Raw genomic sequence first — 22646 nt, 5'->3', positions numbered from 1 at the left:
AAAGGGTGAGGGAAGCGGGTTCGTTAATTGCCGGCCGGCTTTTACACGACTGGCGAGATGGTGTTCGCTGTTCGTGACGTATTCGTGGATCATGTCTTTGAAACACGCGCAGCGTTTTCTATTAGTTCCGCTGCTTCTGAGACGCGATCATCTGTTTCATCTCGTTCAGGAAGTAGCTTCTTAGTTTCAACATTGCACTTATATGCAACATTGCACTGAGCAACACCAATGACTCAACATAGATATCTTCTATTTATTGTTGATACCACCACCCATTAAAAACTTAAGGATAGTTTAGGTATTGTACATATTAACTATATTTAGAAATAGCAAAGTCAATGAAAGAAATTATTTGAATATAATATATATTGATATGTATAGTAGTAGGCTTTACTATTGTCGCTTCTTGATAGTCGTGAGGAATTTTGTGATTTGCTATTAATACTACGCAATTTTTATCCTCGATGATATATATTAATAAGTTCATTACTAGCCTGTTATCAGTATTTTTTATTGAAAAATTTTATACTTTAGATTGTGTTATATACGATATTATCATTTATTTGATAGATATTTTGGATTAGCCTTAATCATGATTCAATTCGACCTAAAGTTAAATTAGGCCAGAAGTTCTTATCAATTTCAAATCCAATTAAAACTAATATTGGACGATTCCATTATAAGTAATGATGATTTAAAATTAAGGAAATAGAAATGGATGATTTCAAATCCAATTAAAACTAATATTGGACGATTCCATTATAAGTAATGATGATTTAAAATTAAGGAAATAGAAATGGATGATTTCAAATCCAAATCAATGGTTTTAATTTTAAATCAGTTAAATATTTATAAAAATATTAAAAAAAAAATAAAATTTATTATATGGTGGTTAAGTTTTTAGATTTAAAATTAATTATCCAACATTCAAATCTTAATAGAATCATTTAGTTTCATTAAAAAAATAATGATTTTTAATTATTTTAATATTTATGATTAATGATTTTAGGAAATTAAAATTATATTTTGAGTCGGGAAGAACTTGATCAACCCAATGTGATTTATATATACACATGGTTATTCGATGTTCTTTCAATGTTAAAATATTGAGCTCTCGATGTATTATCTATATAAAAATTGAGGTCAAAGAGGTTTTTTGACTCGATATATCTAATATCTAAATTAGTAACATGAGATATACGAGTGATAAGTAGTCAAAAGGAGAAGCTCCCATCTCATTTAGTTAAATGTAAGTTTTTATAGTTGATCGTAAATATATAAAACATTTTTATAAAATATTATATAATGAGATAATCTTTAATCATATCTAGCATTCTCCTATTGATATTTTATTTACAGGAGACAACCTATAATTATCGGTCTTGGTTTCTTACTCACATTGATTGATACCGGTAGAAAATAATATTCACCTTCTCCTTTCACTTTTAATATCATATATCAAATGACAAGCACTTGCATAAAGATTGACAATGAAAGATTGACAATGAGTAATTTTGTAATTTAAGAATGCGTCGAATGGTTTTACTATTTCAGGTCGATATTTGACTACTTATAATGTAATGGATATTCAAAACGAGCAAAAACCTTTCATCATCCATTTTGGAATGAACACATGAATGTTCTTTGTTAACGGTAGACTCTAGAAAGGTAGGTATCATCGAGAGGAGTCATAGGAATAAATGTCACATCATCATGTCTAATATTTGATCATATAAAAGAAGGTACACGTAAACCTATAAAAATATATACATACAACAAAATTAATATTTAATCAAGCTTAGAATATCTAATGATCGGCAACTCCACACTTAAATTGCCACGAAAAAGGTTCAATTCTATAATAATTTCTTACGTAGTACGATTGCCAATGTTTTTATTATCAGTTGACCACTCTAATATGCATATGTATGTAATTTATTGGTCCAAATAAATAAATAAGAATCTGTAGAAGGGTGGATTCGTAAAACATGTCTCTGTGAGCTGCTGCTTTATTGCAAGCGGATCTTATACGAACAAAACCCGGTAGAGCAGAGAAAAGCTGAGCTGGTTCAGTCTCTGCGGGTGACGGGATCCGATCAGACTTAGGGGGGCCTCTTGACCACATTAAGAGTCGTGCTTGTGATCGACGAGGGAGGGTTTTATATTTCTTCCCCCAAATCGTGGGATAGGGAATCGAAATCGACCGCCGCTTCTAGGGTTTTCTCGCCTCCGGAGAGGCGACCATGGAGTTCGACGAGTACGAGTACCTGGAGAAGGCGGTGGAGAACCCAGAGCTCGCTGGGGAGAAGCCGTCGGCGAACGGAGGTGCTGCCGTTTCCGAGGGGAGGGACCGGGGGAAGAGTTCCAGGCGCCGGTCATCCGACGACGCCGAGAGAGACTCCGAGCGCCGCTCGAAGCAGTCGAGGTCGGCGGAGAGGGGCGGCCGTGAGCACCGCGAGCGGCACCGCGAGCGGCACCACGAGAGTGGCTCATCCGATCGCCGGGAGAGGGAGCGGCACAGGGAGCGCGAGCGGGATCGTGACGAGAGGGAGGCGGAGCGGCTTCGGGAGAAGGAGAGGATCAAGGAGCGCGAAAAGGAGAAGGAAAGGGAGAAGGAGAAGGAAAGGGAGAAGGAGAAGGAGAGGTCGAGAAGGAGCAGGAGTCGGTCTGAGAAGCACCGAGATGAGGACCGCGAGAAGCCCAGAGAGAAGAGCAGAGAGAGGGATTTCAGAGAAAGAGATCGTGACTCTAGGTACTGGTTTTCCTCACCTTTATTGTTGCTTCTCTTGTGTGGTTTATGTAGCGTGCTTGACGTGATTTTGTAAACAATGTTAATTTCTTGGAATCTCTATGAGAGAAGTACACTGCAACATTTTTCTCTCGAAAATTGTCTAAAACATTAGCTAACAGCCTTTGGATTTGTGGTCAGAATTCTGGTGAAGAAACCATGGTAACTTGATATGTTTTGAATGATAAGAAGGATGGGAAATAATTTTGGATTGAAGAAACGAGAAGGGTCTATTATCATAGTTTCCACTCAAATACATGTGATGCTAAAATCCTTGTAATTCATGTGATGCTCTGCTCAAGATTCATATAGATTAGTGGCTTAGTATTCTAAGTATTGAACATTAATGTGCGAACACGCAGATATGCTAGAGCAAACTCAGATGGTCACTGCAAAATGAGCCTTACTGAGGAATTCAGATCATGGGTTCTAAAGACGCAATTTGTTAGAGTTACCTTATTTAAGTTCTCAGGGAGAACTGGTCGGAAGGGTTTGAGATTTTGAAGACCATTGGTGATGTCATATTATGAATTTAGATTTTCTGCATCTCAGAGCAAGATAGCTGAATTGTATTTGTTCTGTTGCAGAAATGCTGGTGGAGTCTTGGGCTTTTTTGCAGAAGCATTTCTTCTTCTGATGCTTATGCGGGAATTGGTGTTCAGTTGGCTGCGCAAGTGGCCTTTTTTCCTTTCCTTTTTTTGCAGGGTTTACCATTAACACACTCTTGGTTGATGGTTCCATGCTACAACAAATTGAGCCTCTTAGACATAGTCTGTCCCAGATTCATTTTAAGGTCAAGTTTCATGGCCTGTAGTTTTCCACTGTGCCAAAAATGTTTGCCACTCACACAAGTCTTTTGGTTGTTCTGAAGGCATCTTCTAGAAATAGTTACATTTCCTAATTTGTTATCATTTCTAAATGTATGACCTGGTACTTCCATACCTGAAAAATAATCCTTCATATCGTAAAAAAGGTGGAATCAAAGCTTGGAATCTGAATATATTAACTTGTCAGTTATGCTATTGTCATCTTTTAATGTCTTTTAAGCATTTATGTTTTTTTTTTCCTGTCATGAATGAGATAAGCCCATTTAATTGTCTTTGTCTTGTATTTTATTTATGCGTATATGGTATGTATCTAGGTACTATTATTGGTTTATCTACTGCTTTCACTTTGGCTTTCTCATGTTTGTTTCAGTAATAACTAGCCTTTGCAGAGCTAGCTTTTCAGGCTTATAAGAATCACCATTCATGATATCATAGTAGTTAGCTGCTGAGTGTATGGATCACTATCATAGATTGATTCCTACAATGATGCATCATATTTTTTTGAAGTTATGGATGGATGCATGTAAGAGATTGAGTAACATTGACAGTGTATGTTTGATTAGATTTTGGTGTTCTTGTTTACTTTCATATCCACATCCAAGTTCCAATATGAACATCGGTGGATAATCTCCAATTTGGCAAGTATTATCACATAGGAATTATTTCTTATTTTCTAGGAGAGGGTTCTGTAAACTTGACATGTTATTTAATTTGTTTATACATAGGGGTCTCCAAAATACTGGTCACTTTTCATGTTGTTTCTTCCTTCTGTCTATAGGCTTATTTGGTTTCGATATTAGCCTTTTGACTTATAGTTGATATGATTGCGATTATTTTTCTCAAGTTGTTTACTTATGTTCATTTATTCGATGGAGTTGCTATAGGGATTTAGTTTGCTCTGGATGTACTATTTGCTTGAAGGCTCAATTCTTTTTTAAATTTCAGATAGATGGCACTTTTGAGCTCTTTCTTTGTATCTAACATATGATCCATCTTAGTTTAGGAAAAAGGATCGTTGCATGATGTAACCGGTGATTGGTCTCCACAGCCTTCTTCAACATATAATTTACTGTCCTATTTTCTTTGTTAACATAGATTGTTCCCTTTTATTTCAGACGTCACAGAGAAAAGAAAGAAGAAGCCCCAGAACCAGAAGCTGATCCTGAACGAGATCAAAGAACTGTATTTGCTTATCAGGTATTATCTTTCATAAGTTTGAATATTTTTATGGTTACTTTTCTGACTAAGTAAATATACGTTTGTTCAGTACATGTATGCTGACTTTGCATATATATTTGTGCTTACAGCTTTCCTTGAAGGCAGATGAAAGAGATGTGTATGAATTTTTTTCGAGAGCAGGAAAGGTGAGCATGACAGTATGTTTAATCATTGGATAGATCAATAATCAGCGGATGGATTTGTGTGATCTTTTCTTTAGTGGCATTCATTACATCTTTCTTTTTTTCTTTAGTGTCACTCATTGGATCTCGGTCTTTGATTTTTCATTTGCCTTCCGAGTGAAATTTACTGTGAAAGTAACATTGTGTAGTGGTTAGTAGTTCTAGAAATGAAAACTGAACTTTCCAGTGGTTATTAGAAGATTCACAGGTGAAATCAGAGCAAACTGGTGTGCGAAATGAACCTTTTAGCAAAGGGAAACTGAATTTGCCTGTATGTTATCAAAAGAATCTCAGATGAAATAGGAGGATACTGGGGTCTGAAATGAAATGGAAAACTAACAAACCAAATGGATATGGACCATTTGGACCTTCTCTAAGCAGTGTTTTTAGTTTGGTTCAGAATCTAAACTGCAAATCTCTTGATTTGGTTTTGTTGTGGGCTTTGAATGGATCACTGAAACTAAAATGAGTAAGAAACTACACAGTCATTTATATATCACAAAATAAATTGGCCAAATATATTCTTTTATCATAAATTGTTCAATCATACGAACCTATGTTGTGCTCATGGATGTTTCTTATGCAAGTGTGATCATATTTAAATGATAACTATGCAGTACACATTTCTTCATTTTGACATTCCAAAAATCGAACAAGCACACATGTAAAAATAGGGAACTAGTTGTGTTTGTGGACAGCTGTCTTCCACATAATCAAAGGGCTTATTCAGCTAATTTATATTTTAACAAACCAACCTTTAAGAGTATAAGGAATTTATGAAAGTGAAAGAATTATCACTCATAAATTACTGAAAAGATTTGGTGAAAAGTTATCACTTCAAGCTTACCAGTGGATGTGTGTTGTTGTAAACAATGTGCTTTTTCATACTAAAATTTTGCTGAAATGATGGGGTTTTGGTTTCTCCACACTCCAGCAATTATTTGATGGACTTGATTGACTTACCTGTCCATTGAGTCAATAAGGCTAAAAGTTCGCCATTGTATAAGCTATGAATGTGAGAATATTAAAGCTGCAAATTCATATGTAGAGTATGTTCAGATCTCTTTCCTGATATAATTTGACAATCTTCAAAAGCTTGGAATAGGAATAGTCAACAGATTGCATCATAGCTTGTTATTTTTTGACTTTTCTTGCCTGATAGAGTTACTTCCATAAAATCAATGGCAAGAAGATTGGTGTAGGACATCACATTACTTTCTCACTGTAATTTTCACAAGCAAAATTGTTATCTCGTGATGCCCAAACCTATGTGCCTGTACCTGTCTGTCCATGAGTACGGTGTTTTGGGATTGTATTATCTTTAGTGTGTAGTTTATTGGAACTTAGTAATGTCGGAAGGGTAAAAAGGAACATTACATCTGAAGCCCTGCCTGTCATACCATGCACAAGAGAGTTTTATGATAAGGACATTTCAGCATCTGGGATAGATGATCTAGTGCCTGATCTATTGAGTTCCATGAATTCATGCAGTTAACTAAGCCGTTGGTGGAGATGATCTGAAGAGTGTTATCATCACAAGAAGCAAAATAGTTGGGTGACACAACTTAGCTGAAAGGGTCAATCTAACCACTGGTGAAGATGTGACTTGAAGGTATCTATTATAAGCTCAGGGTGTATCTTTGATTTGGTGATGGGTTTAGCCAACAGTAGAAGTAGAATTTTAAAATAAGTGCACCAACCATTATGATTAATAAATGATCTCATGAGTATGTTCTTCGTAGCAAAAGTGAACTATTGCTTTCCAGTTTAAACAGTTTAATTGAGTGAAGCCTAGGTGTCATTAAGTTTGCGATCAAGTCCATGAAATCTATAATTTGTCTTGGCTAAGTTAATTGGGCTAAAGTGTTTTTGTGGTTTCATAAGTATTCTTTCAAGAACTTGAGTCTTTTTGATAAATATGTGATGGAATTGAGCTGGTTTTAGTTACACCAACAGAGCTTGTAGCTGTATCCCAAATCAACAAGGCTTTTCATGAACTATCTGGGTTTGAGTGTAATGTCAAACCCAGTGTTGCAGGGTTGGAAGAATATACCTTTATTTTATTTGTATATTTATTTAAGTGTATGTAGTCTTTTGTTTCCGTTTGTTGCTTAGTTTATTACAGTTCTTAATTAAATTCAACTTTATTTGCTGCTGAGTAATTACCTTTAATTATAGTTAAGTTATAATGTTTAAATTAGTTATCACATGTAAATTATTGTACTTGAGATCTTCATGAGGATACCGGTTGTTGTATGGTAGTATAACTATAAGTGGTGATTGACTTGGCATCACACAGATATCGTGAATCTGACTGGTATCTCAATTATTATTGATTTACATCTCTATTATTATTCTTTTTACCAATTTTATAGACTCTACAAATACAATAAGAAAAAAAATACAGAAACACTTGAAACAATTACATTAAGGCAAATCAATCATGTACTCTTTTTTCTTTGGGAAGACATATTTCTAATTTATTTTGGCAAATAAACTTTTTAAAATATGGATTTCTGTATTTGAATCAAGTATTTCAGTCTTTAATCAAAACTAAAATTCAAATTCTTTTTTACCTTACTGGTTTCCTTCTTCTTCTTTGCCATGCAAAAAGCTATAGTTAAATTATAGGAGATATTGACATGTGGGTATTTATGAGTTTTACTAACAGGACTCTTTAAATAGTAGTTTATTCCAAAGAAATGAACAATAACTTGGCTAAAATAAAAACATATCCTATAGAATCTGAATCTAACACATCACATATCTAAAGGGACTTGGGTTGGTTATTCTTTCTTCTGTGCCCAATGTAGACTCATAAGGTGTCTTGATTTTTCAACACTTCATTAGCTGGCAATCAGTGCTGTGCCTATCATCATTTTTTGTGTTTAATGTAAAGTTACTTAAGGGTTTGTGTCTCAGTCTACAGTAATGTATTTTTCTTCCTTTGCATGGGTTTTACTGCAAGACCACTTCTAAGTCCTAATTTCATTATTTGTATGTGTCTTATTCCTTCTCAATAGTTCTGGCGCAACTATCTGATTGGTCTCAATAATGCAGAATATCACCTTTCTATGAGTTTGTCAGTTTAATGTGAAAATGAATATCTCAAATGTCCAAAGTGGAAAACCAGAGAATAATTTTATTTTCCATTGTGGGAATGACAATCTTAGTGCAAGCTTATTTTCCAAAAATTTTCAAGAGCTTATTTTTGTCTATTCATTTAGTATTTTTATACTTCCTTTGCCAACTTATTATTTCACTGACATTGTGAGATAATTTTAGATGAACACCTATACACTTATATTACATGTTCGATTGATTTTTTTTTTTACAATATGATGTTGATCTTTGCAATTTGGTGAATTTATTTTGATAAATATACCTTTTTTTTAAAAGATACATTGGCCCTGAATTTGGTGAATTTCCAACATTGGTCCTGAGTTTTGACCATTTGACCTATGTTGATCAGGTGCGAGATGTTCGCCTCATAATGGATCGCAATTCAAGACGTTCTAAAGGGGTTGGGTATGCTTTCTAACGTTTTTAATTTTTCGGCAATGTTCAAGCCAAAAAATTATTTTCAGTGGTGCAAAAATTATTATGATGTTTAACTGTGATGGTGAAACTCTAATATCATCTCGTTAAGGAGCATATTTGTTTAACTTATGAGATGAAAGCAAGATACTTTATGTTTTCTTCCTGATCAGGTCGATTTGAGGTATTTTGGTTAGCGGATAGTGTCTACCACATTATGAAACGAATTTCTTGTCCAATATTTTAATAATGATAATCATTTTAAAATAGGAGTCATGTTGGTTTCCTTTTATAAGGAGACATGTTAGTTTACTTTTATAACGAGAGATGCCGCTTCTTTATATGGCAGTGAAATTCCTTTTGCAAGAAAAGACACTTGCTGATGTGTGGAATGCAATGATTTAAGTGACTGCCAGGATGTTTGGATAGTGTGAAGTCTAAAGACATCATCCTGCTGTTTAGTTTTCCAAAAAAAATAGGGCAGCGCTTTCAATATTAGATGAATTTTAAATTCTTAATGGAGTAAACGAAATAGATGCTTTAGCTGAACATCAGATGATCAGAACATGGACCTCATTTTCATATTTGGCAGCATGTGAATTACCAGTACCCATTTCATGGTCAGCCTTCATTAAATGCAGTAATGCACTATAATCTCATATGCATAGGTTTGTTTCAGGTGGGTTATTTTCATTTTTAGTAGTTGTTTTGTGCAGTTTAAGTAAAGTTAGGAACCAAGTGGTAGACCTCTGCAGTTGATGTGAAGATGAACGCTGTCTGGTGGACAAACAAACTTGGCCCCACTTGATGTTTTTCCTCTTCTGCTGCTTCTTTATTCTACTCATCTGCTACTTCACAATGTATTTAGCATACATGTTTTTCAAAGCTGCCTATGATTTTGCACCTTCTATAATCTGGAGACAAGAATTTGCTTGCTATACTGCCTTCAGAACTTTGTCCTTGGATTATTTAATGTTTTCGTGAAGTTACTGAGAACTATAGGGAGCCTGAAGTAGGATTGTCTACAACTGGATGATATACAAGCCATCTTCACTGTACTTGCATGGCAAGCTGATCCGTTTGGGGTAAGGATTCGGTGGTCTTGATCCTTCCTTGTCTGAGTGGATGTACAAAAAGAAATAGATTGCTTCTTGAAAAGGAACATCTAATCGCACAATCACAAAGAGACTTCTTGAATAAACAGGTTCGACAAACTTAAGCTTGGAATTCTTGAGCAATAGCTCGAACTTCTTGAGCATGTTAGCTCGGTTTCTTGGGGCTTCTCTCCTCTCTTCTTTTCCCCGCTCCTTAGGGCTGTCAAACCCCTTTATTTATAGATGTAGTTGGGGAAGGATTAACTAGAGAAGGACTCTCAATCGTAGTCTTAGTCCATGCAAGTGAATCAGAGACTTCTAATGTGAGGAGGACTCTCAATCAGTGTCCAACTCTTGGTGCCACGCAGGGGACTCCTAATCAGTGAAGCCTTTTCAGTTCGAGACTAACTTGAATTGAGCTTGGGCTTGACTCTTTGGGTTGGCTGTACTTGGATTTGAGTTGATCGTCAAGGGGCTACTCGACGGGGCTATCAAGGATAGGCAAGGTTGGTTTGAGTCTTTTTTTGGGCTTGGTTGGTTCATGTATCAAGTGATATGAGTCACCTAATACTGTAAAAGACAATTGTGATTCATAACTAGGATACGATAATGCAAACATTGATGCTGTTAGCACATTAACCTTCCCCAGACTCTTGTACAAAAGCAATTTCTCTATTGCCATATTTTTCTTTCGGCTTTTTCACCAGATGCTTGGTATTTGATCACTATGTACCTGTTATAGTTTATAAAGATGTTCTCTCGTCTGTGAGAGTGAATTAGAATTGGAGGAAACTGAAAATGTTCTTGCTTTGGCTTTTTCCATTCTAGGATATTTAGTCATACTTCACTGCTTTTTTAATTAAACTGATCATCGGTGTATTATTTGAAGATACAAGGATAATCGCTTTTCAAGTGTGTAAGTGAACCATTTTGTTATTTTTTACGTTACATCTTACGCATACAAATATTAATTTATTATACAAAATTGTGGGACAGGTAATGACAAAAATGAGTAGTTTTTTGAGGATTAATACTAATTTAGAGCATTTTAGCTATTTATCCTTTCCCACCTAATGAGAACCATGCCAAGGAAATGTTTTGACTTATTTGTGATTTCCATATGGGAGTAGTACCACAAGAGTTTTACTCTGTTGTATGTATGATGAGATGAACAATTATTTAAACAAATATATAGGCGGTAAGTTTGATAATGTGTGTATGATTCTGAACTTTTCATCTATCCAATCCCTTAGATTTTCCCATAATAGAAAATGAGAGAAAAAATGGCAGTTGTTTTTCTTGAACAGAGTGCTTTGGCCTATTTTTTTTGAACTTTGTGCAATCTGATTTTCTTTAGCTTCATTTAGATTTATTGTTGGAAATAAAAGGCCTTACCTTATTACATGACCGTCAAGTGGGGCATCTCTGCAAGGAAGATAATGACTGGTTGGAAAGGGTGGTCTGATCTTGCTAGGTCATTTATATGAAAATTTGACGATTAAAATATCTATATTTGTTTGTTATGAACAAAGATTGGAAGGTAGTATTTGTTCATTATTCTGTTTAGGATAAAGTTAAAATTATTCATCATGATTGTGTCGAACCTTTTTGTTGTGGACACTGCTTTCAGTTTTTGCTTGGAATATTAACTGAGACAGGCATATAAGTAGAAAGCAAAGAGCTGTATGGGCTTTAATTTTGTTGCATTCTCTTTGCTGTGCCGATTGCTAGCATGGAGCCATGGATAGATGGTTTATTTTGTATACTGGTGCAGTCACATCTATTGCATGTGCTCCATGTCATCTCCATGTTGACATGGTAATACATTAGCTTTCTGCATGATTTACAAAGGTTTAGAAAATAGTCCCATGAAAAGGGTTTGAAGGAGTCAAAGTCATTTTGGAATTGCATCATCAAATCTATTACTTTGAGGTGACTTTTTGATAAGGAATGGTTGTCTGTTGTAAACTGAAGTGCTAAAGAAGGGTGATGACATAGATAAGGATTTATCTGGAAAATCATGTATTGAACTTCTTGCCTTTGTTCAAATCGCCTTTGTAATTCTTCGATGCTAACTGGATATGTTTGATGCATTTGTTGAATTCTTGAGGTAGGTGTATGTCATGTTGTATTCTGTGAGCCTAGCCTGTTTTCTCTTAAGCAATGTTGGTAAAAAGTCGTAAGTTTTGTTTATCTTGAAGAGAGATGCTGTCTTAAATGAATATTTTGGTTCTGCATTGTGGTGATGGACCATTCTGTACTTATCATGAAAGAGATACAAGAGCGACTAAGAAGAATTGTGAACAATGATTTGCAAAGGCTTTCTTTGCCCTTTCAAGTTCATTGAAGTTTGGTTCTCTTGGCTTTTCATGTTGTTATTGGCTACACAATTTAGATTAATATTTCAAAAATGCTGGTTAGGCATATCATTCTTACAAAGATGTTACCGTAGTAGGTTACTACTAAATTATTAGTTTCACAGAGAGCCATATATTAGAAGAAAATTGTCAGCACAGTTAACCTGCTTATTTACCTGCCTTGGAGTTTTCTGGATCGATCAAAATATTTAACTGTCTTTCGGATGATATTTTAAATTTTTCATGAGGTATGCTCACTTCCATGGCTAGGCAATCAGGCATCAAGAATCAGTCTCCACATAGATGCATCTATAGCCTTTCCGTTTTTCGCTTGTATCTCAGTAAGCGTGGCCACAGCTTCTGTACAAAAGGGGGATTTAGCCGGACTAGTCTTAGCTCCTGAAGAGGGAGCAGAACCATCTGAATGGAGATGATATAACCCATCTCTCGCCCTTGTGGTGCTTAGGATCAATGGATCCATCCAAGCTAATTCTAAACCTATCTTGTTCTGGTGGGTCTCATCTAACTCAGATGAACTTCTTGAGCTTTGGAGCCATTTGGGGAGCAAGAAACTCAAATATTTGGCTGCAAAAGCAAGGATGAGTCCAATAGTTTTGGTAGAATCCATTATTATATTATCAAATGATTTTCTTGCACTATTATTTCCCTGTATTCAAAAGGGTAGAAGCGATTTAAATTTCTACAAACAGTATAGAGTTATTATTAGCAAATTAATCGTATGCTAACCAGTTTCCACTGACCCAGTGTGCTTCATCTTGCTGCATGCTTCTCAAAAAGTTGTAAAATAGATTAATCATTCAAATCACAACGGCCATGCTTCTGGTCAGGGAACATGCTTGCATATCAACGATTATAGGAAGCCTAGCCCATACCAATATTCTAGAATGTAAAGGCACAACTGTATAGCTGATGGTCTCACCTGAACAATAATGTTCCAGATGGAAATGTATCTAAGTTCAAATATTTTTATCAGTCTTCCATGGAGAATTCATCCAACAGGACATAGCTCCTTTTAAGGAAGCTGGGTTTGAATATCTGAACTGTTTCCTAAAAAAAAATCCAAAAGGAAAAATTGACACGTTGAGCAATGTGCAACTTTGTTGCATTTTACTTCCACCTAGGTTACACTTTAGTACTTGGAAGCGGGATACTAGGTATAATAATTGCAGGTGGTTATTGTTGTTGCACAATTTATTTGAAAATATGTCTGGGTAATCTTATATCCTTTGAAAAAACATAATCTAAGAAGTAATTGTTCCATGGTCACAAATCTAAATGTAAATTCCAGGTACATTGAGTTCTACGATGTGATGTCAGTCCCAATGGCAATAGCTCTCTCAGGTCAGCTACTTCTTGGTCAGCCAGTAATGGTGAAGCCCTCAGAGGCAGAAAAGAACTTGGTTCAGTCAAATACAGCTGCAGGGGGAGCAGGACTAACTGGAGCTAATTCAGGTGCTGCCAGAAAGCTATATGTGGGCAATCTTCATTTGAACATAACAGAGCCACAACTCCGGCAGGTTTGTTTTCAACTATCTATTGCTAAGCTATATTTAAGCTTTTCCCTGTGTTCTGGAAGAGAGGCCTATGCTGGAAATTTGCTTGTTTATTGCATTGACTATATCTGCAGTTTCTCTTTTTGGTAGTGGATGCTATTTGTCCATCCTATTCTGCTAGTCGTATACTTTTGTGACTTTGTCTAGTTTCATTTGTATTGTTCTTATATTGTAAATCTTTTGTTGTCACTTTTTTTTGGCTAATCTATCAAAATAGGTGCATGAATTTATCAAATATCGTGTTTATGTTTGCTATTTTTGGATTGATAAAGCCATATCTGAAAGTATCCTAGTGCTTAGTTGCAATTTCAATTACCATGGATATGATTGAAATTGGTTATCGTTGCAAGTTTTCATTGAAATGACCCCCATGGTCAAGAGATGTTATAATTAAGAACCTTTACCGACAAAGTAAAAATAGGCAATATAATAATTCATACTAACTATATCAGTTGCATCCAATGCTTTAGCTAACAGATTGGATGAGATGCTCTTCTTGTTGTATGTTCTTAAATTGTTTGCACGAGGACTTGAATTTGTGTGATAGAGCGTGTTGGATTCTACTTTACACTGACTTGGGCCTGCAGTAGGCCAGCGAAGAACTTGATCTAGTTGACTGGTCTGGGCTCTCGTTTGATCCTGTTTTGGATTAATGTTGGCAGGATTTTGTCTGAGTTCTGAGGCCAAACTGTTCCTTGCTACTGAAAGTTCTAGAAATGCCCTTTACTGTTGCTGTACTTTTAAGCATAAAGTTCTAGCAATGTCATATATTGTTGTTGCACTTTTAAGCCTATAGTTTATTGCCAAGCCATAAACTATATATAATCTTGGTCACCAGGTGTCTGGTTTAAGTTTAATTGTTGAAAATTTGGCTTAAGTGGTCTCTATTTAGTTGCAACTCTGATATAAGTGAAATTCTACCATGTACTTGACTTTTCCTGGTCACTTTACCCAGGTCAACTGACCTAATGGCTGAGATGATGCATTTCGTAAATGTATCAAATTTTCTTGTAGTGCCATATTGTCACTGACTTAGTTGGTTTTGCCCAAGTCGTGCGGCACCCTTGTGTGTCCGTCTGCAAAGGTCACCCTTGGAGGGTTGTACTCCATGCATCGAGCTGGTTACTGACCTTCGCCTGCTCTTTGCTCACACTTCTGAAGCACTTGAAGTGTTTGCACTCCTTGCATTGAGTTAGTTACTGTGATTCACCTTTTCAATGTCATCGAACTTCTAGAATGCAAGAAGTTTTCACCCCAACTTGGAGTAAGTCTCTAATAATTTTGGTCGCCTCTGGGATTGTACCGTCTTCTCCATCAACCCTACCGCCTACTCCACTGAATAGCAAAGGTATAGCACTGCGTACTGCCTGCTTCATTCCTTAGTCGTGCACTCTTACACGACTCGAAGTCCTTCACTTTCGGCTATCTTGATGAGAAGCTCATTGACACTAGTCTTATGAAGTTCCTTGGCCTATGCCCTTCAACCTTGTCTGGGTATTTGGAGTTTACCTCTGCCTGCTCCACCTCCTCGACCCCTTTCAAGATCAAGTGCTCTCCCTCCATGAGAGCAAGGGATCAATGACTTCACGAAAGTCCCACCTCTGTGGTACCATGGCGCTGCCATGCCCATGACCCTACTATCAGTCGCCTCACATCTACATCCCTTTCTTCACAATCGGTAGATCTGTCTCTATGTCACTATGACACTCCTCCGAGTCCACCTCCATTCTAACCAATGCTTGATTTTTGGGTAGCTAAGTCCCTCTAGACTCGTCGTCTCTTCCTCACCCCTTTCGACCCTCTGCTTCAACACCTCTGTGCTTTCCAAGCGGTTCCTCTTGGTCGATGGAAAGACAGACTGCAACTCCCATGCATGGTCTCTACCATCATGTTGTAGGGTTCACACCGATTCTGTTCTCCTTAACTTTCTTGGTAGCAACGTTTGCTTACTCGACCTTGTCCTCTGACTTGTCAGGCTCCCTTAAGCGAATATAGGCTCTAGAGTAGTCCAACTCTCCAGCTGCTTCGATCATACCTTTGCATGATCAAGTCTCTCCCATGGGACTCATTGGTACTTGCATTTGATATTTTCCTTCGGTGGTACACAGCCCTATATGCTGATGACCAAGGCTTTCATCTGATGCAAAATTCGATGCACACACGGAAGACCCGCCTCTACGGTACCATGACCTTCACTCCTTGAATCTATAGCCCTTCTTGCCGTCGTGTTATTCACCGAAGTGGAGCTCCCAGTAACTCTCGATCATACCTCCGTATGATAGTCTCTCACGGGGCTATATTCATGTGTATCGCATTGTCACGAACTGTTCCACCACGATCCGCTGCACCATGTCGCCAACTGGTGACATCTTCATTGTATTCTGATCATTGTAGGATGAACTCGGTTTGTGATCCCACCATGTGTGGCCTCTGCCAACACATCGCAGGGCCTCTTCCACCTTCGTTTGTGTTTGCTCCTTTGACAATCAACATTCGGTCGCCTCCTCTCGAGTCACACCTAGACGAAGCACCGCTCTAGGATAGTCCGTCGCCTAGTAGCTCCCGAAGTCCATCAACTTCGTTGAAATTGGTGTACCATTGTTTGGGTCCTGGGCCTCTGCCCCTGCCAGCATAATCTCCGGTGCGCACCGCTTCCTTCATATGACAGCACTGTGATATATTTTTCAAGAGTACTCGCCTCTGCGTCCTCTTGTCCTGTGCCAAGGTTTTCTGAACCCAACTTTGCTTCCGCAAGTTGAGTCGCCTTAGTTCCTCCATCAAATGCTTCTCTGAGATAAGGTGCATGTGCCCAGAAGATCCCTTCATCTTTGGCACCATGCAAGCTGAGTCCGCTCTATCGGAATGAAGGACCCATAGAACGACATGATCTTGCTCTTGCCTCTACAAGAGTTCATGTCCTTGAACTCTATCCAAGGAAAGCTTTATGCTTCCGCTCCATGTTCCATCTTCTATGCCAGCTCCCTTCATGCAACTTGGGTACTTCGCCAAGTTACACCCAGGTTGCTCCGCTCCTCGTTTTGAATTGAGTTGATGGTGGCCCTCGCACCCAACATTCCACGGGTCAACCCTCCCTTGAGTCCAATCTCTATATTGACTCCAAGTGTGCCTTTATTTGTGTTGCTTTGTGTTGCTCCCCCACTTGATCTCGCAATGCATTATCTCAAGCGAGATCATGCGACGACTCCTCGCCGCTCGCTCGGTCCGTTGAGCTTTGTGAAGTTATTTTGAGGTACTCCTCAACATGTGCGATCTGTTGCACATGGTTCTCCCTCTAGAGAGTCGGGACTTATCCCTCCTGGATATCTGTCCCGTTGGAGTAACTTCTCTCTTCGCTTCTATCTCTCTGAAAGTTTTGGAGACCACCATCCCCTTGGACTACTCCGCCTTGCTGATCAAATTGCGCATTGTTCTGTCTCCGGCAAACGCACTTGCTAGAGTGCGATTCCACGTCAATACAATCCCCGCTGCACCATTCAAGGCCTAGCAATGTGCTGAACTCGCCGCACACTTCAACCTTCCACGGATGTATCCTTCTCATGCCGAAGAGAAAGTTTCAATGCTTCATGGCGTCGAGTTTCGATCGCCTTGGGATGGCCACGAACATTCCATCGTTCGTATACAAGCCCTTGCATAAGTACCGAATTCTTCGAGTCAGCAATTCTCCTCACCTCTGTGAGCTTTGCACAACTCTTTCGGTCGCTGAACAAACCCATTCCACCTTGCGTGGTCTCATCCTTTACCAAGTGTCTCGCTTGCCTTGAGTACCATCAAGTATGGTTGTCAACGTTGAGCCGTAGCTCGAACTCAACTATCCCAACCTTTGTGCGCTATGCATTCTTCCAAGCTTGCTTGTTCTCGTGGTGCCTCTTGCGCGAAGGGTTGGCCATTCCTTTGAATGCTAATCTTAGATGCCCGCTCCTCTGAGTGACTCCTTTTCCCTACATCTCCATGCCCGTTTTCCCCAAACAGTTGCGCGTGCTGGTTGCCCTCAACGCATCCCCGCTAGGTCCCCCACGTTTGCATGCCAAGTATTTCTATGAGTGCTTGTCTCGCTTTGATACCATCTGTCACGGACTTAGCTGGTTTTGCCTAAGCCGTGCGGCACCCTTGCGTGTTTGTCCGTAAAGGTCAGCCTCCCCGAAACCTCCCATGGTCTCTTGGGACCTACAAAAGAGAAAACAGGTTAGAGAAAGCGCCTAACTCGGGATCCACAAACAAACATTTCTGAAAACATTTCATAGCCAATGCAAATTACAAACATACTTTACAAGCTCTGAATGATTGTTCAACAAAGGGTCAAAATGGTCCACTACAGACCGAATATCTCTCACAAGTGTCCACATGACACAACCTTTATTTACAAGCCTTCGACCGTCTCTCTACATGCTGTGCAAAGCATGAACAAACCAAAAGACACGGACATACATAAGCATTACATCAAATATCATGTTAAGAATTTTGTCCGTAACAATATGGTAAAGCTATATAGTATCCTATATTGGTTTTTTCCCTCATGGTTTTTTATGGTGTATCTGCAGGTCTTTGAACCATTTGGACAAGTGGAGCTGGTTCAGTTGCCCCTTGATCCTCAAACTGGCCTTTGCAAAGGTTACGGTTTTATCCAGGTGAATACTATTTTGAGACTGTTAGTTGTCTTCTTGGACTATAGCTTACACTTTGCTGTGCGTTCTTTTAGTTTGCACGTCTTGAAGATGCAAGAGCTGCACAAAGTTTAAATGGGCAATTGGAAATTGCTGGCAGGACAATCAAGGTATTTTCTATTTTACACAGGCTCATTTATCCTTGATGTGTACAACTAGATGTTATTGCATTCCCATGTCATAATTATCACTAAACACCTAGGTTTCGGCTGTAACCGACCAAGCTGGAGTTCAAGATGTTGGGACAAATGCTGGTGACCTTGATGACGACGAAGGCGGCGGCTTGGTTTGTATCTTCTGCTTTCGTCTTGCATTAGCAGTCTTTAGTTTCTTGTGGTAACTGACAGCAAATTGTTTTAAGACTTAAAGTTTTTTGTTTTGACATTCTACACATGTTGGCTGGAGACGTTTCTGTAAGTTAAGCTTGTGCTGTTATCTTATTCTTGTTTTGGGAGTCTGTATCTTTCCTTAACTAAGGTAAAATAATATGAACCTTTACACTGTCTAGTTAGGATAGTTTACTCAAGTATGAGCAATGCTGCATTGTTGCCTGGGTTCCAAGTCAAATTTTGGTCATACATACAAATCCCCTTTGTTTACCAACCGACTGCCTTGCACTTAACAAGGAATCCACAAAGCTACATAAATATATTCTGTATATTTTGACAGGGCTGCCAAATTATTGACTACACAATTGTAGCTTACAATTTATTTGACAGAAAAGGATCCAAGAATTGATAAAAAAAAATTCTGCATGGAGACCTCTGTCATGACTGTAACTGAGCATCTCCCCAGAGTAGGAACTTTTTTTTATCAGAAACTTACTAATACTGTTCTATATTAAGAAAATATCAATGTCGTGTCATTTTCCTCATTTAAAGCCATCTAAGTCATGCAATGAATAGTTAACAATCCATGAGGATAAATCATTTCCAGTAGAAAATTGGAACATCACGATTTCATTTGCAAGTGCATGAGAATGTTTACCATGATCAGTTGTTTATCGGACTTTGTAATCGATGAAATAGTTTGATTTACAATTCTTGATGGCCTATGGTGTCTGATGGGGATTACATGAATAATATCCTTAGCGTATGTTGATAACTTCTTCATTCATGGAGAATAAACAATAAACATAATACTGTTGCTTATGATCATCAGGTTAGATAGACAATGTACTGATTGACCAATTCAGCCACTTATTATTTATCCATCTATTTGCAGTCTCTTAATGCTAGTTCCAGAGCACTTCTAATGCAGAAGTTGGACCGTACTGGCACTGCTAGCAGGTATTATTTTGCTAAACCATTGTTTGCTACCTAAAATGTAAACATGCCAACCATTTTGTGGCAGCTCAGATTCTTTCGCTGAAGTAAAATATTCTAACATGAATCTGTTAAAAGTCAATTCTTTTGGCTTGACTGAAATTTGCAAATGATAAATTGTATATTTTTCAAAAATTTTCTTTGGGTCATATGCAGTGTTCCTGGTGCACTTGCTGCTTCTGCTGTCAATTCTTCACTTCTCCCGGCCCCAACTGCATCAGTTCTTGGTCCTCCTCTAGTTTCCTCCATCCTGCAACCTTCTGTGCCTTCACTCGCAGGCCTTCCAGCTTCAGGTCTTCCAGTTGCTTCAGCAACTGCACCTGCTTTACAGACTGCTGGAGTTCCTAGTGAATGTTTACTGTTGAAAAATATGTTTGATCCTAGTGTGGAGGTTGGCTCACGGAACCTTCTTAAATATCCTCTTGTTCTCCTTTGCCAAATGCTTTGATTATTATTAATATCATATCTATGATAATTATGCTGGGAGGCAATACTTTTCTTTTGCAGGCGGAACCAGATTTTGATTTAGATATCAAGGACGATGTTCAAGATGAATGCTCCAAGTTTGGCACAGTAAAACACATTTCTGTGGACAAGTTAGTAGCCCGAAATAATATTGTCTTTTCTTCTAGCTTTTATTGTTATTTTTGCTGCCTTCACTTTGTGCACCTGAAAAGCTTCTGGTTATCTTATCTGGTTCAGGCCAGGCCTCCAATGGTATTTTCTATCTGTTTATGTTGTACCTTAACTTTCTTTACATTGAACAATATGTCATCCTAGAAGTTGTTGGTACTTAATAAGCACATCATTAGTAACACTAGGTTGGTTAGCGAACTTTTTATACCATTAAAATGTTTGCCAAGGTTTGTTAGATCAGTTGCAGGTTCAGTTCAACCTTAGGATTTGGATTAGATCAGATACAGAGAATTTTATTGGTGTGGGGCTAGTGTGCGACCAACTTAATGGTCCATCATTGCCACCAGTCACAAGATATGTATGTGAGGAGATGGGCGAGAGAAAATTGTTACAAAGTTACCTTTTTTGCTTCTTTGTATTTGAATCTCACACTTGCTTTCGATGCACTATTTACTTTCTGAAGTATCCTGAATGAGGAGACTGATCAATATTCAAATTCAAAACTTTTGTTTCGCATTCCTTTAGAATTTTATAGATTATTTTATGGTTCGCCTTACTGATCCGTACCAGTGTTCTGATCAGTTATGTACCGAGCTGTACCGAGTGTACCAATATATAGCACATCGGGGCATGCCGATATACCTCTTGTATCAGTCCCCTGTCAGATCGTTTCGTACCTCTTGTATTGAGCAGTATGCTACAGTAGCGAACCTTGGAATATTGTACTTGTGTTTCTCAATACAAAGATGAGAATCTTATCCATGTTTAAGCCAAGACAACGTGGATGGCCAATTTTTTTTAGGTGATATACGTTATGTAACAATTTTGTGTAACAATTTACGTGGATGGCCAAGTTTCTCTGTCACAAACTTTACCTGTATCATTGAAACAAAGTTCATTTATCTTGTGTTTGATGTGTTTAGTGACGTCTTTCTAGTAACAGCAAACATCTATTTTGAAATATTATGCTAAGCAGGCATCAGATGATTATTGGAATGTGCAATTAGCGGGATCTGATTTTGAAATGTTTACAAGTAGGCAATTTGTTGCCTTTATGCATCTATAATATAGATTTGGTCATTTGTGGTTGCATCTATAATATAGATTTGGTCAGTATATTGATCAAATGTTGTTGGGTTCTTGTTTCCAATTTTTATATGTTCCATGTGTTAGAAATATTTTTGGCATGCGGCTTATTCTTCACCTGTAAACAGAAATAGTGCTGGCTATGTATACCTACGCTTTGACAATATAACCTCAGCCATGAAAGCACAGAATGCACTCCATGGGAGGTGGTTTGCTGGAAAGATGATCACAGCTACTTTCATGGTAATGGACACTCTTCTCTCGGTTGTTTTGTGTTAGCTGCTGGTTTTAACTTAGCTTTCTTTCTTTCTTCCCATATTCAGTCCCTCCAGCAATACGAGGCAAAATTTCCAAATACAAGCTAAGCTGATCATATTGTTGGCATGACAAGATGGACTAGTTGTGACTAAATTCCCTAAGGGTATGCTTTAGTTGTTAATCTGTTCTGGCACCAGTGTTGTGTGTTGCTGCTGCTGAAGATTATGGTGATTCTATTTCTAGATAGACTCATTCTGTTGCTACGGATTTTGATATGCTTTAGAGCGCATTTTAGTATCAAAGCCTTGTCACCTCCTTTTTACTGCTTTACAGTACTGTTCATCTAACCGTTTAGACCAGAATATTGTGGTCGCCTGTATAATTCTAGTGCGTCTCTCAGAAGTACTGTAAAGGTTACCTGCCCGAGAAGCCTTTAGCAATTGGGGTTGTGATCAAGATGGTTGTACTGATAACATGATGTATCTTTTATAACCATCTTCATTGATCGAGTTTGATCAATATACTTAAAATGTAAGATTTTTTTATCAGAATTATTGGGACGAGAACGACCTCTGGAACAATGATGATAAACTGATTGCTCATTGTTTAAGGACATGTTTCGTCTTATCTGTGGAATAATTCCAAGTTCCAGTTGATTGTTAGCTTGTTGAACTATATAATCTGTTTCCCCTTTTTTTAATGAATCAATTCTGTTTTATTGTGCTTGATTCTAAAATTGCATTTTTGACGATGGGGAATTACAAATTTTATATTTGTACCGCCACTGATTGCTATATTAAATTAGTTGCTTATGCAGTGCTAATCTTCTTAGATGTTATGGTTGATTTGGTACGGTGTCAAGTCAATCACATTGTTTCATTTATAGGTTAATTTCGTATGGTGTTGGCAATGGGAATTCAGTGGAAAATCATTCAACATATGATTCATTGACTTCCATCTCCCGAAAGTGGTCAAAAAGTGGACTTTTTTGTGACTAAGCGTCTTTCTTTTATCGTCATGAGACTAGTCATCTGCAACTAAATTGTTACATATATACAATAATGTGCTCATCGGAGAGATCA

General features: G+C 37.8%; 1 protein-coding gene across 1 annotated transcript; it reads left to right on the top strand.

The window, feature by feature from the left end:
* Positions 1 to 2143: 2143 nt before the first annotated feature.
* Positions 2144 to 22174, top strand: LOC135652721 (uncharacterized). Its single transcript, XM_065173902.1, has 13 exons — positions 2144 to 2752; positions 4731 to 4812; positions 4923 to 4979; positions 8488 to 8543; positions 13313 to 13541; positions 18137 to 18223; positions 18295 to 18369; positions 18462 to 18545; positions 19484 to 19548; positions 19741 to 19975; positions 20092 to 20180; positions 21435 to 21549; positions 21630 to 22174. The coding sequence occupies exons 1-13, from the start codon at positions 2244 to 2246 to the stop codon at positions 21669 to 21671; spliced, it is 1725 nt and encodes a 574-aa protein (XP_065029974.1). The 5' UTR covers positions 2144 to 2243; the 3' UTR covers positions 21672 to 22174.
* Positions 22175 to 22646: the final 472 nt, after the last annotated feature.

Source organism: Musa acuminata, chromosome BXJ3-11, assembly GCF_036884655.1.
Source record: "Musa acuminata AAA Group cultivar baxijiao chromosome BXJ3-11, Cavendish_Baxijiao_AAA, whole genome shotgun sequence".
NCBI classification, from domain to species: domain Eukaryota; kingdom Viridiplantae; phylum Streptophyta; class Magnoliopsida; order Zingiberales; family Musaceae; genus Musa; species Musa acuminata.
The sequence above is the reverse complement of the archived record's forward strand: the minus strand, read 5'-3'. Positions and strand labels throughout refer to the sequence as shown.